Raw genomic sequence first — 12426 nt, forward strand, 5'->3', positions numbered from 1 at the left:
GAGGTGCGCGGGCTGACGGGAGGAAGGGCCGGCGCCTCCCCACTGCCACCATGCTGGGGGTGGCGGGGCGGGCGGTCCCCGGGGCCGGCCCGCGGCGGGGGCGGGCGGTGCTGCTGCCGCGCAGTCCGGACGGCGGGGCAGGTACGTGCGGTCAAGGCGCTAACGGCGACCGGGTGCGGGGCTAGGCATCGTCCACCGGCGCGGGGCAGCTGCCGGCTGCCCCCCATTTCGTCCGCTCCCCGCCGCGCCCGCAGGGTCCCACTTTCCCTCAGGGCGCAGTTCCCGCTCTCTGTGAGATTCCGAGGGGCTGCTCCTTGCACCCGTCGGCCTCTCGCTACTGCTGTCCTGCCTCTCCTTCCCTCTGCCTGCGGCTCCGGCCTGGATAGCCTCTTCTTTCCCCCGCAGCGTCGGCTTTGGTGTTTCTTTGCTCCAGCGCTCTGCTGTCTTGGGCTGGCTGGGTGCTCTCCCTGGGAGTCCCAGTCTCGCCTCTGCTTGCCCTGCCATGATCCGTCCCCCTCCCCGAATCCCCGCCGCCCCAGCAGACGCCCCTGCTGTCCCGCAGCCTTCCTCTGCCACCTACGGGATCTCCTTGCATGGCCCCGGTTGAAGAATACAACCTTTGAGAATGCATCTGGGGTTTTTTTGCCCTTCTTGGTGTCATTGCTAGATTTCTCTTCTCTCGCTGGCTGTCATCTTCAATTTTTTTTCCCCTGGTATTTCTTTCCCCACCCCCCGATGCCGACTCATCTCTTGCCTGCCTGTAACCTCTCCTCTATGGCTTGTACACTCCAAACTAGTTTTGATTCAGACTTTTGCTACTAGACAACTCTCCTCACCCCATTAATATCGAGGTTTCCATTTCATCTGCATTCTCCTAGCCCTTGACTACTCTCTATGATGTTTTCTTACTGCTTCAAAAAGATAGACTTGTAAAGTCTTTTTAGATACTTGTTCTCTCCATTCTTGTTGTACCACCCCAGATCTAATAGTCTTATCCTTTTAGCATTTGTGTTCTTTCTTTGAAAGTCTTCTGTAGTAATTCAATGTCACTCAGCCTCACCATGATGGATCATGTCTGTTGTCTCCTTTCAGGCTCTCCCTCGCTAGACACACTCCCCTGTGAATGCTCTCTTTGCAGTGGTGAATCACGGATCTACTTCTCTTTTGTGTCCTTCCTGGTAAGGACTACTGTCTAGTAATCAGATTGGGTTCATTACGGTACATCGAGCTTTTTCCAGTCTTTCCCTCCTCTCTTGATTGTGAGGAGCCTGACTACTGTCCTTTAAACAGCAGGCAATGGTGTAGGTGCTATATCTGATCCTACTTAGTTGAACTGTGTCTAAGTCTTGCCTCTCTGCCTTTCGCACAACAGCAGTTCTAGCCTGTCTTCTCAAGCCTGTTTCAGGATTTTTTCAACTGGTGTCTTGAGTGCTGGCACAGCCTCCTGGACATGGCAAAGGGTTCTTGAGGGGATGAGGACCTTCTAAAACAATGCTGACAAAGCCATCTTCTCACTTTCTTTCTCTGACTGAATTACTCCCTTTTTGTGTTTGGTGCACACTTGCAGTCTTGGAGTCTGATTCACTCCATCTGATAGCAGGCTTCTACTAGAGGCACCAAATCCAGCCTGTTACTGTCTTCTCCGCAGCCAGAGGGGGAGGGAGTCACCTGTGGAGATGGATAAGACCAGCTAAAATGAGAATTAATGTACACAAGTAGCTGTCTTTCTCCCTTTCTCTACTACTTGCTACAGCAGTAATTTGGGGTGGCGGAACTTTGAGCTCAAAGACTTCAGTTAGGTGACTGCTATGATCTCCCAACTCTTTTTATTTCTTTTTCTGCTGTCTTTTTTTCCTTTGTGCTGACTTGAGAGGTCTATGGTATAAGGACAGTTAACGATTTTCGACAATTGTAAAAGCTAGGATATTTTTTAAATAGAAGGTGAAAGTGTACCATAAACAGCTAGCTCACACCATAGTCCTTCCTAACAAAAGCCCTGTCAGGTCTGAGAATGTAATTAGGCTTTTGGCTTTTTCCTCCAAGGCCTGAGATTTGGATAAGTGGGACCCGTTTCCTGTTTCTGCTCTGTGCAGCAGGCATGTGTCTAAGGAGTTAATGATTGCTGTGGCTGATTTAGAGGCAGTGTATAATCAGCTGTTTCTGCCCTGAGCTAGTGGTTTGCCCTAGTAGCTGACTTTGCTGTTGCAAGGCTGACTGAAATATAGTTCATTTGTAAAGGGGTCCTTAAACTGATGTTCAAACAAAACTTTTTGTTGCGGGCTCTGTACCCATCCAGAGCCTGATACTGCAGAACTTGCTGCTGTCATTTGCTATTTTGCTGCTATTTTATTCCCCTCCGGGATGGGAAACCCATGCCCAGAATCAATTGGGAGGCCATGTCAGAGCTGAAGTTGAAAGTCCACCATAGCCAATGCTGGAAAAGTAAACATTAAGGTAGGGAAGACCTGAGGAGGCAGTTAATGTGCTCAGAAAAGCCCAGTTTTCTTTCAAAAATAAGTTACGACTCCAGGCTTACAAAGGACGGATAGATCTCCTGATCTGTCCCTTGAACTGGATTCAGCGTGGGATGCGTTTTGCCTACACCCACCTGTAAGCCTGAGGACTAGCGTATGTAATGCTCTGAGCCAGATATGGAGACGACAGACACATCTTCTTCCAAAGTGCATAAGGAAATTAATATTGAAGCTGTTAGTCTTTCTTTTCATGGCAGGACTACAATTCTACTGTTGTCTATGTATTCTTGAGTCAAATTGAAAAATAAGTAACATATTGAAAAAAGCCTGTTTTAATGGTTAAACTGTTATCCTTGTTAACAGATCAGTCACTCCTACAGCGTGGTGTATTGCAATTTCTTACCTAAAGAAATCTGCACCAATTAGGAAATGGACAAAGTTGAAAGGTTTGCTTTTCACGTTCCAAGTCTGGAGGAGCTTGCTGGGGGTAAGTCATGCAGTGTGTAACTGTTTGCAAACTTATAATGTGTTTTTCAAACTTATCTTAAGGCTCTTATCAAAATCTAAAGTTCTTATCAAACCTACAGATAGTACATGTGGAATGTTCCTGCTCTTTGCACACTGAGGTGTAAAGAAAAGCACTATTTTTCTATAGGCTATTTTTGAAACAAACGATGATTTCTCCCCCGAACCCCAAGTGATAATTAAGTACACCACCAGGCTCTCGAACCCTTTAAAACTGTCTGCCGCATTTGCAGATTTGCGCAGGGGTTGTGAAAGTTTGACAATTACAGACTGAACTTATTTACACATCTGGGATCATCTGTCCTCCGCTACCCTCCAGTAATTCTTTTTCAAGACTACTCAAAACACAGCTGATATACAGCAGTATAGCCATGGCACGTCCTCTTGCTTGAACCTAGTTAGCTCCTTTTTTGGTGATTGCCTTAGAACCAGGCTGCAGGAAACATTTTATTTATTTTGTTTCTTTCCAAAGCCCTCACAGAATGTGCTCAGAGTAACAAAATGGTTGAGGTGGAAGGGAATACTGGAGGTGATCTGCTACAACCTCCCTGCTCATTAGCTTAATTCCTTGCCCTCCTAGAAAGGCATTATTCCTTCTAGCAGTTTGTCTCCTGCAGCAGATGTACTAAAGGTTTTTTTTTCTTTCAGAGAGGTCCTCAAGTTCAGTCTACTACTCTCCCAAATCTGTCAGTTTGACATTTCCATGCTTTCAGAAGTGTGGTCCCAGCGGCACCCTGGGTGTTTCTTAGTGCTTTTCTCACCCAGTAGCCATCAGGCTGGGGCCATAGGCCAGGGCTGCTATACACCTGTGGGCTCAGCAGAGAACAGCATTTATTTGCAGTAGAACAGCTTAAAACAGTAGCAGAAAAGATGGATTGTGAAGCAGAATTTTCCTTTCCCTCCCTCCCAGCCTGTCCTGAGGACCTTCTGTAGGCTGTGAATTTTGTTGCTGTTCAGCTCTTGAGTATAATTTGAGAAGTGCCCTTTTATTGTCCTTGTCTACTTCCAGAAGGCACTGAGATGTGTTTAGAAACCTGCCAAGTACCTTCTACTGACCCTTGTGGTCAACAGCTTGGTAAATCTGCTCACAAGAAGTAAGATAGGGCTGAAATCTTGATTGGAGGAAACAAAGGCATAGGGAAGTCTTCTGAGTAAATAAGGAACTGCCGGATTTGAGATCACAGACTGGATTTTCTGTTCCTTAGTTTGAGACATCGGTTAAAGCAGACCCCCAGGCATGAAAGAACTTTGACCCTTTAACACGGGGGATGTGAAGGCAATCCCACACTCAGTTGAGGTTTGGAAGTTGTTTCCAAACAGTGCACTTGTCTAAGTAAGAATCCTCCCTGTTTGAGTGATGTTGCAGGTTCTGAGCCTAAAAGCATTGATATGAAGCAAACCCAAAAGTTTAGATTTGGAGCTGTTCGTTATCATCAGCACCATTCATTATCTGTCCTGTACTGACGGTGGCACTTGCCAGAAAATCTCCACGTGAACGTAAATATAACAGACAATATCCTGTGACAGCAGAAGTTTCCAGACAGCAGAGAGTTTGAGATACATAGTTAATATAGTTAAAAAAATGATTATCACGTCAGCTGAAACTTACTTCCTCCTTGGCTCTCGCATGATGTTTGACCGTGATCATAATTGCCCGCTCTCGTGAACAAAAACCACTGCTGAATGTAGCTGAAGTTTACCTATGTTACTTCACATTGTGCTGCTCCTAGTGCTACCAGGAGCAGTCAGTTATTGTATTTCAATTAAAAGGTTTTTAAAATTCTTAAAATGAATTAGTGTGGTAGCTCTTCTCTGAAACTCTGACTCAGGAAACAAGTGCCAACAGATAGTAACATTTAAATCAATGGAGTTACTTAGGGTAAGCATAAGTCCTTCAAAGAATCTTGCTGAAATAAAGCCTAAACAGATATATCTATTGTTGTCAGTAACTTGTCAAACTCTTGGTAATTTTTCATTGTCAATAACTTTGCCATTATTCTTTATTATAGTTTTGCAGAAAGGGCTTAAAGAAAACTTTGCTGATGCTGAAGTCTCTGTTGTAGACTGTCCTGATCTGACTAAGGAACCCTTCCACTTTCCTGCTAAAGGTAACCTAGCATTCCTGTCCAGTTCTTCTACCTGATCCTACTTGGTTTTGATCTTCTACAGACGTTGGGAGAGCTTGAATTGTTTTTCAGGTAAAGAATACGCATGAGAGGAATGCTAGATTTTATTTCTGGATTTGCTTCCTAGTTGATGTATGAACAAGGACAAAGTCATTACCAAGTACTTGTCATAATTTTTTCCCTTAAGCTATGATTGCAGTACTCACTTATATCATAAGCTTCATTTAGTGTACTGAAAAGATTTTGAAATTAAGTTGTTACCTTCCAGATGGAGAAATTTTTTAGATCCATGCCAATGACTATCTGAACCTAAGGAGTTGTGCTTCCATTCATTTTTAAATTCCTGCCATTGCTGAAGTGAAACTTGTCTTATTCTGAGTGGGATTAATGTCCTTTGACATTAGCTGTCTGGAAGACAGGCATGTCATCTGTGCTCCTCAGATGAGTTCCCTTTGTCATCAATGTAGTGAAAGAAACACCTCCAGAAGGTGGTTCATCCCTTCTTAAAATGCATGTCCAAATAAATGGGATGAATATCCTAAGACTTGGGCATCCAGCACTGCTGAAATTTTGGAAGTGGAGTCCCAATGGGGGAATCCACTGTGTAGTGAGGGCGTCTTAACTGGAGAACTGGCAAATGGCAGTTGTTGCCCACCTTAATATTTTTTTGTGCTTAGAGAATGTTAATTTTACAACAGGTTGCCTGGCATTAAATCCTGCTGTGAATCATTTCAGGGCTTACTGTCCTTGGACTTCTTAATAGTGTAATATTTTATCTAAGCATACTAGGGTTCTCAAAGGGTTTTAGAAGTTTGAGGAACCAGTCTTTGGTGGGTTAGACTGCATGCTCATTTAAGATTTTTAGGGAAAAACATTTTACCAAGCTAACTGGCTGTATTCTTCCAGGAATTTGCGGAAAGCCTAGAATAGCAGATGTGGGAGGTGTCCCTTACCTCATACCTGTTGCACAGACAGAAAAGGTGAGGTTTTCCTGTAGCTGTGGGGTTTAATACATTTGTCTGAAGGAAAGCAGTATCTTGTTGAAATACAAAAACTAAAGACTAATGGATACTGTAAGATTCCACTTGTGAAAAAGACTTTTCAGTATTTTACGAGATCAATTTTGACGTGTGTTAAATACAGACTACGTCAGGTAATCTTACACACTGTAGCAAAAATAGCGTATCGTGGTTGATGGTTCATCTTCTCCTGCCCTCAAATATGAGACAGTTTTGGAGACATACCGTCTGTGACAGGAGACATGGAAGGAAGTACTAAACAAGGGGCTTGTCTGCATGTTTATATATGGCTTGCTGCATGCCTGTGATTTCAAGTCACAGCTATGCTTTTTTGTAAAAACTGTCTGTATTTGCATTTTCAGGCCAACACTGGATTCACATTACTGTCCTTTTCCAAGAATATCATGCCTCCTTTCTGACACCTCACCCCATCTGTCTACATATGATATTCCCTTCCATGTTTTATTTTATACAAATACAATTTTCAATAAAAACAATAATTCCGTTCTGGGTAAAATGGCAGGGGAACATACAGTCAGACTCTACCTTTCAGAAAATAGGTGCACACGTACCCAATTTCTTATTACCAAATGTTGTGTTGTTGAGAAACCAACCTAATTATCCAAAATGCGTCCAGAGGTTACAGTGAACAGAACTGCAATTCCAAATCAGAGCACTGCACAAAATCAAAGGATTGTTTCTTTTTTGCAGGTTTACGATCTAAATACAGTTGCAAAAGAGATAGAGCTGCCTGGAGCTTTCATTCTTGGAGCTGGAGCTGCTTCATCTAAGATTCTTGGAGTAAATGCTGAAGTCAGTAAATAAGTGTGATGGTTTTCAATGAATTCATGGAAGTATCTTAATAGTAGAGCAGTATCATGCTGGGTATTTCCCATTTACAACAAAATATTTAATAAACACAATTCGTGCCAAAAGCACATAAAACACATTACAAGGCATGGAGATGAGGACCATCCAATGAGGTGTGCATACTATTGAGATAATAAAGATTAATTTTTTAACTTGTAATTCTCCAGGAAGCATGTGGTTGTTTTGAAGCCTGCAAGAAGCATGATTTTTTTGAAACTGATTGATGAAGACCTGACCAGAGGTTTTAAAGACAAGATTTAGAAATGCTTGTCAAAGTTACTGGTAAATGCCTTTGAAATACTCCCTGTCTCTTGCCCTCTTGGATGGCTTTGTTTTACCATTGTAAATTTTAAAGATGCCACATCCAAAATGATCACCTGCAGGAGCGGCAGGAGACGAAAACTATTGCCTGTGGAGGCTTTTGTTAGTTAGAGTCTTTTCAAGCATAAACTTCTGGGCTTGCCCTCTCCTTTTGGTGCGTTTATTAGCAGATGAGATAGACCATCTCAGCATTAAATTTGAGTCGCTATAATACTGGTTGTTACTCTACACTGAGAAAGTATCACATAAAATTCCAATACTTGCATGCAGGCCTCAGGTCTCAATGGTTAGACTTTTTTCTCTACTTTTCTTTCATTTTTTTTAATACTAGTATTCTTATTCACATAACATTAAATTTAACTCTCCAGGGAAAGTAGTTTTCAATTACATTACAATATTAGTGCACTTTTCATACTAGTACAGACCTCATCCTGAGAGAGTGAGCTACGTGACGAAGGGGATTATTTCCTGGGATCGTGGTCCGAAGCTTAAATTGCATTTATATGAGTTCTGTTCATTTGACTGACTCTTACATATTCTGATCAACTTATTTGACCTATCCTTATATGTTCTTTTTCTCAGCTTATCGCTATTGTTCAAAGTAAGAGTGAAAAAAAGCCTGCTGTAAATGGGAGCTACATTGCTCAGATAAATCCTGCAGATAAAGGGTGCCTGCTTGAGAAGTACAGCAGTAAATATAACGACTGTGAGTTTGGGCTGTTGGCCAACCTTTATGCCAGTGAGGGCCAACCTGGTAAGGTGCGTACTTGGATCAAAGGTGACTTTGCTTGTAGACCTTTGTGGCTGAAGGGAAACTCACATTTCAACGTTCTCCTATCAGTTTTCTGTGGTAGTAGTAAAGTAGCAATTCCATGAAAGAATATCCAAGCATAAGGAACTGAAGCGGGTGAACAAGGGGAAGAATTGGTGCAGACAGACAGGCATTTGAATTTTTGAGGGATAAGTATTAGCTTACTAAAAATTTTCCAGTGTAAATTTTCCATCGTAAATCATCCATCCAAATCCAGTCCAAACGAGCAGTGATTTAACGTAATGGTTATACAATGACTGACTTGTGTAAATCAGGTCTGGGCAGTTGTCTACTTTTTTGTAGAAGTGCTTCCTCCAACACGGGTAGCACAGAGAGGTGTTGGCAGACCAGTCAAAAAATTTCTCTATTTCCAAAAGTTTCTTTAGAACAGAGCGGAAGCCAGCTGGTGGGCAGAAAGGGGTTGCTTCTACCATTGTCTCATGTGCGAGTAAATGACCTGCTGCCCAGCACCCTTCACAAGCAAAGCCAGCGTTGAACAGAAAGTCGTGAAAGAGAGCGGTCAGGTACTGGACAGATGCAAGTGGAGCAGCACTTGCAGGGAAACTCACATTTTTAAAAAGTAATCTTGGGTTATAAGCTTGGGAGAATTTCAGAGCAGCTTTCATAGACCTTTGCAGATTGTTGCAGCAGGAGACAGCAGTGACAAAGTAGCTTTATTCTCCAGGTCATTGAAGTGAAAGCCAATGGAAGAACTGGGGAACTTAACTTTGTGACTTGTCTGAGACAAACTTTAGAGAAACACTATGGAGAAAAGCCAGTTGGGATGGGTGGTACATTTATCATTCAGAAGGGGAAAGCAAAGATTCACATTATGGTAAGTTGTTCTCAATTCATATAACTTTCTTTATCCTTCTGAAAGCAGAAGTATAAATCAGGGTGTAACATCTTAGTTCCTTGACTTTCTTTTGTATTTTTAAATGTATGCATAAACTGTTAGGATAAGCAGGGTATTAAAGTAAGGAGCTGACATTACAAAACTGACTTTGCAAAACTAATGGTGCTGTATTACTTGGCCTTAATCCCTTCATCTTTTCTTTTGAAACCTGTGGGCAGCTGAAGAACTGTAGACCTATTGTAAAATGAATTGAAATCAAATACATGAACTGAGATGATACTTACAAGAAGCGATAGACTTTTTAAAAATAACCGAGCTTCTAAAATATATCAGGAAGAGAATCCTCACTTCAGTAGTTCTCCCACTGCCTTTGCAATGAAAGAAGCAATATTCTGGTCACTTCTTTTTCTGGCAGAAACACAGTAATGGGCACTGGTGAGCAAGAAGGAATGGGAACAGAATAGTGGGGAGGGGAAAAGCAAAGGAAAGTTGCTAGAGAAAAATTGTGTTGATACAAGTGTCTTCCTTTCACTTACAAAGCTTTTACTTTTGCTGTAGCCTACAGAATTTTCTGCCTGTCCTCTGAACACCGATGAGGATGTGAATAACTGGCTGAAATTCTTTGAAATGAAGGCTCCACTCATTTGTCAGACAGTATTTGTTTCCAGAGATCCAGTGAGTCTCTTTCTCATTTCTAAGTGAAAACTGAGGCTTGTTATGAATTTTGTCTTGGATGTGATTTTCTTTTTTTCTTTTCTTTCCTTTTAAGAACAGGGGTGTGTATATGTTGTGTTAAACTCTTCCAGAGGTGGTGTAATGAAACAGAAGCTCCTCGGTTCTGTCACTGGTTTCAGTTGAGGCTAGGTCAATCTGTTCTGAAACCTAGTGGCTACTCACAGTGGATTGAACTTAATGGTTCAGTTCCAATTGCAAGTGTTTGGGACACAAACACAACAGGATAGTTGCATTCAATGGCGGCCACACCAGGAGAGATGTCGAGAGCATGGAAGCTTGTTCAGCCATGTGCTCATGTAGTTCACTTTCATAAGAATGGTCTCTGCTAATGCTGTGTCGAAATATGTGAAGCATGTGTCTCATTGCTGATGCAAATTGAAGTCTGCAAGACCTCATGCTAGAACGTTATCTAGCATCTTTCACAAGCACTAAATTCAACAGCAAACAATTCAGGATAAAAAACAATCTGGTTTCAAAAGCCATGCTCACCATTAGGAAGACTATATTTAAAAGTAAACAGGAAACCATAGATGAAAATGACTCTTTTATAAATAATGATGCAGTAATACAAAAAAATTTTTTTCAGAGTAAAATGAGACATGCTGTAGGCTTGGATGTGTTCAAGGGTGTGACTTTATTCTGTCGTTATGTGGCAGCCTTTGGCCTAAGGCTAAATTGTGTGCGTCTCCCCAGAATCAACTGATGCGTACTTGGAAAACAGCCATCGACATCTGCTCCATTCAGAACCAGTGCAACTTGTGTAGTGGATGCAGCTGGGTTATTCCCATCTGTATCTACTGCAAGCTCAACAGCACTCGGCTAAGCCTATGGTTTTGGAAATGTCTGAGTGTCACTACAGAGACAGCAGCAGAAGATGGCATTCAAACCCTATAGCATTACTCATCAGTATCCTCTTGCAGCCCAGAAAAGCAGTCGTATCCTGGGCTAGATCAAAAGAAGGGTGGCCAGCAGGTCGAGGGAAGCAATTCGCCTTCTCATGAGATCCCCCCTGGAGTGGGGGATCCCCCTCTGGGGCCCCAAGAAAGACATGGACCTGTTGGAGCGGGTCCAGAGGAGGACCATGAAAATGGTCAGATGGGCGGGAACACCTCTGCTATGGAGAGAAGCTGAGAGAGTTGGGGTTGTTCAGCCTGGAGAACGCTCCAGGGAAACTTTATAGCAGCCTTTCAGTAGTTAAAGGGGGCTTATAAGAAAGACGGGGACAGGCTTTTCACCAACAGGTGACCTCACTAGTTGTTATTTTATTTGCTATTCTTCCCATTTTCATCTAAGCTGGCTCTCAGAATTGGGGGAGAGATTGCCTTTTTATCGCATGGGTCTGTGGCATTCAGTGCAGAGGGGTTCTGATGGTCCGGTAGGAGTTCTTTGGTGTGACTGCTTTATTTAATCCCAGTGGAAAGAAAGGAGAAAGAAAAACAACAGTAAATCTCCGTGAGATTGACAGCAGAAGTTGGGGGCGGTCAGGGTTTCTAAATTCTTTTCTCTCTGACGTCCTGTGGTGAAGCCTTGCACAGCTCCTCTTCTTCTGTCTTACTAGTTTCACAAGCATCTTGCAAATTTTCGCTGCTTAATGGTTGCGCCAGGCTCTAAGATGTGTAGAAATAAGCGTCTAGGAGGGACTAACCTAGGGCTTTTTAAATACTGCTCACATGAACGTGTGTTCACTGGCCTTTCTCTGGTGACAGGGTTTCGATCTGCGTGTGGAGCACACCCACTGTTTCAGCCACCACGGGGAAGGAGGACACTACCACCAGGACACCAGCCCGGACAGTGTGCAGTACCTGGGGTACCTCCTGCCTGCCGAGCAGCTCTTTCGCATCGACCGGCCCCAGGAGACGCACCTTGTTGGGAGAGACTGAAACGGGGAGGAGGCTCCGGTGCAAGCGCAGCAATTCAGTCTTTCTAAAATACACATGCAGATTTTTATAAGGCTTTTAATTATGCACATTTATCAGAGTCAAGAATAAACATGAGAGCATTAAACTGCTGACTTCGTAATTGTGTAAAAGGGAAAAATTCAGAGTGTTTGTGTCATTGAAACAGTTATGATTGAATTCAAACGGAATCACAGAATGGTTGGGGTTGGAAAGGACCTCTGGAGATCATCTAGTCCAACCTCCCGAGTCCAGAGCAAGTTCACCTAGAGCAGGCTGGACAGGAAAGCGTCCAGGCAGGTTTTAAGTATCTCCAGAGAAGGAGATTTCACAACCTGTCTGGGAAGCCTGTTCCAGTGCTCTGGCACCCTCAAAGTAAAGAATTTTTTCCTCATGTTGAGATGGAATTTCCCATGTTCCAGCTCGTGCCCGTTGCCCCTTGTCCTGTCACTGGGCACCACTGAGAAGAGCCTGGCCTCATCCCCTTGACATCCGCCCTTTAGATATTGACAAGCATTGATGAGGTCCCCTCTCAGTCTTCTCCTCTCCAGGCCAAACAGACCCAGGTCTCTCAGCCTTTCCTCCTAAGAGCGGAATCCTCCATTCCCTTGACCATCTCTGCAGCCCTCCACTGGACTCTCTCTAGTAGTTCCCTCTCCTTTTTTTGCTATTTTTCCCCTTTTTCTCTATTTGGTTAAGCTCCCTGCATGGTCATAGCTGGTCATGGGGAACCAGAAGTAAATTTATGGTTAAAATGGGGAATTAAACCACCTTGTGGTCAAAAATAACACTGT

General features: G+C 43.3%; 1 protein-coding gene across 3 annotated transcripts; it reads left to right on the forward strand.

Moving 5' to 3' along the window:
* Nucleotides 1–8: 8 nt before the first annotated feature.
* C1H11orf54 (chromosome 1 C11orf54 homolog) lies at nt 9–11752 on the forward strand. 3 transcript variants are annotated; one of them, XM_063329271.1, is made up of 10 exons: nt 31–141; nt 1093–1178; nt 2838–2961; nt 5009–5107; nt 6032–6105; nt 6856–6957; nt 7918–8094; nt 8832–8981; nt 9561–9677; nt 11444–11752. In XM_063329271.1, exons 3-10 carry the CDS (start codon nt 2904–2906, stop codon nt 11615–11617), a joined length of 951 nt encoding a protein of 316 aa, XP_063185341.1. In that variant the 5' UTR covers nt 31–141; nt 1093–1178; nt 2838–2903; the 3' UTR covers nt 11618–11752. The 3 variants fall into 3 exon arrangements, with proteins under 3 accessions (XP_063185358.1, XP_063185341.1, XP_063185350.1); XM_063329280.1 differs by lacking the exon at nt 31–141 and adding an exon at nt 167–291; XM_063329288.1 differs by lacking the exon at nt 1093–1178 and having other exon boundaries at nt 9–141.
* Nucleotides 11753–12426: the final 674 nt, after the last annotated feature.

This window comes from Chroicocephalus ridibundus, chromosome 1 (assembly GCF_963924245.1).
Source record: "Chroicocephalus ridibundus chromosome 1, bChrRid1.1, whole genome shotgun sequence".
Taxonomy (NCBI): Eukaryota; Metazoa; Chordata; class Aves; order Charadriiformes; family Laridae; genus Chroicocephalus; species Chroicocephalus ridibundus.

Coding starts and splice junctions, on each gene's coding strand:
- C1H11orf54 (XM_063329288.1), top strand. CDS start 2,904: ATGGACAAAGTTGAAAGGTTTGCTTTTCACGTTCCAAGTCTGGAGGAG. Junction 5,108..6,031: donor CTTCCACTTTCCTGCTAAAG/GTAACCTAGCAT, acceptor GTATTCTTCCAG/GAATTTGCGGAAAGCCTAGA. Junction 9,678..11,443: donor TATTTGTTTCCAGAGATCCA/GTGAGTCTCTTT, acceptor CTCTGGTGACAG/GGTTTCGATCTGCGTGTGGA.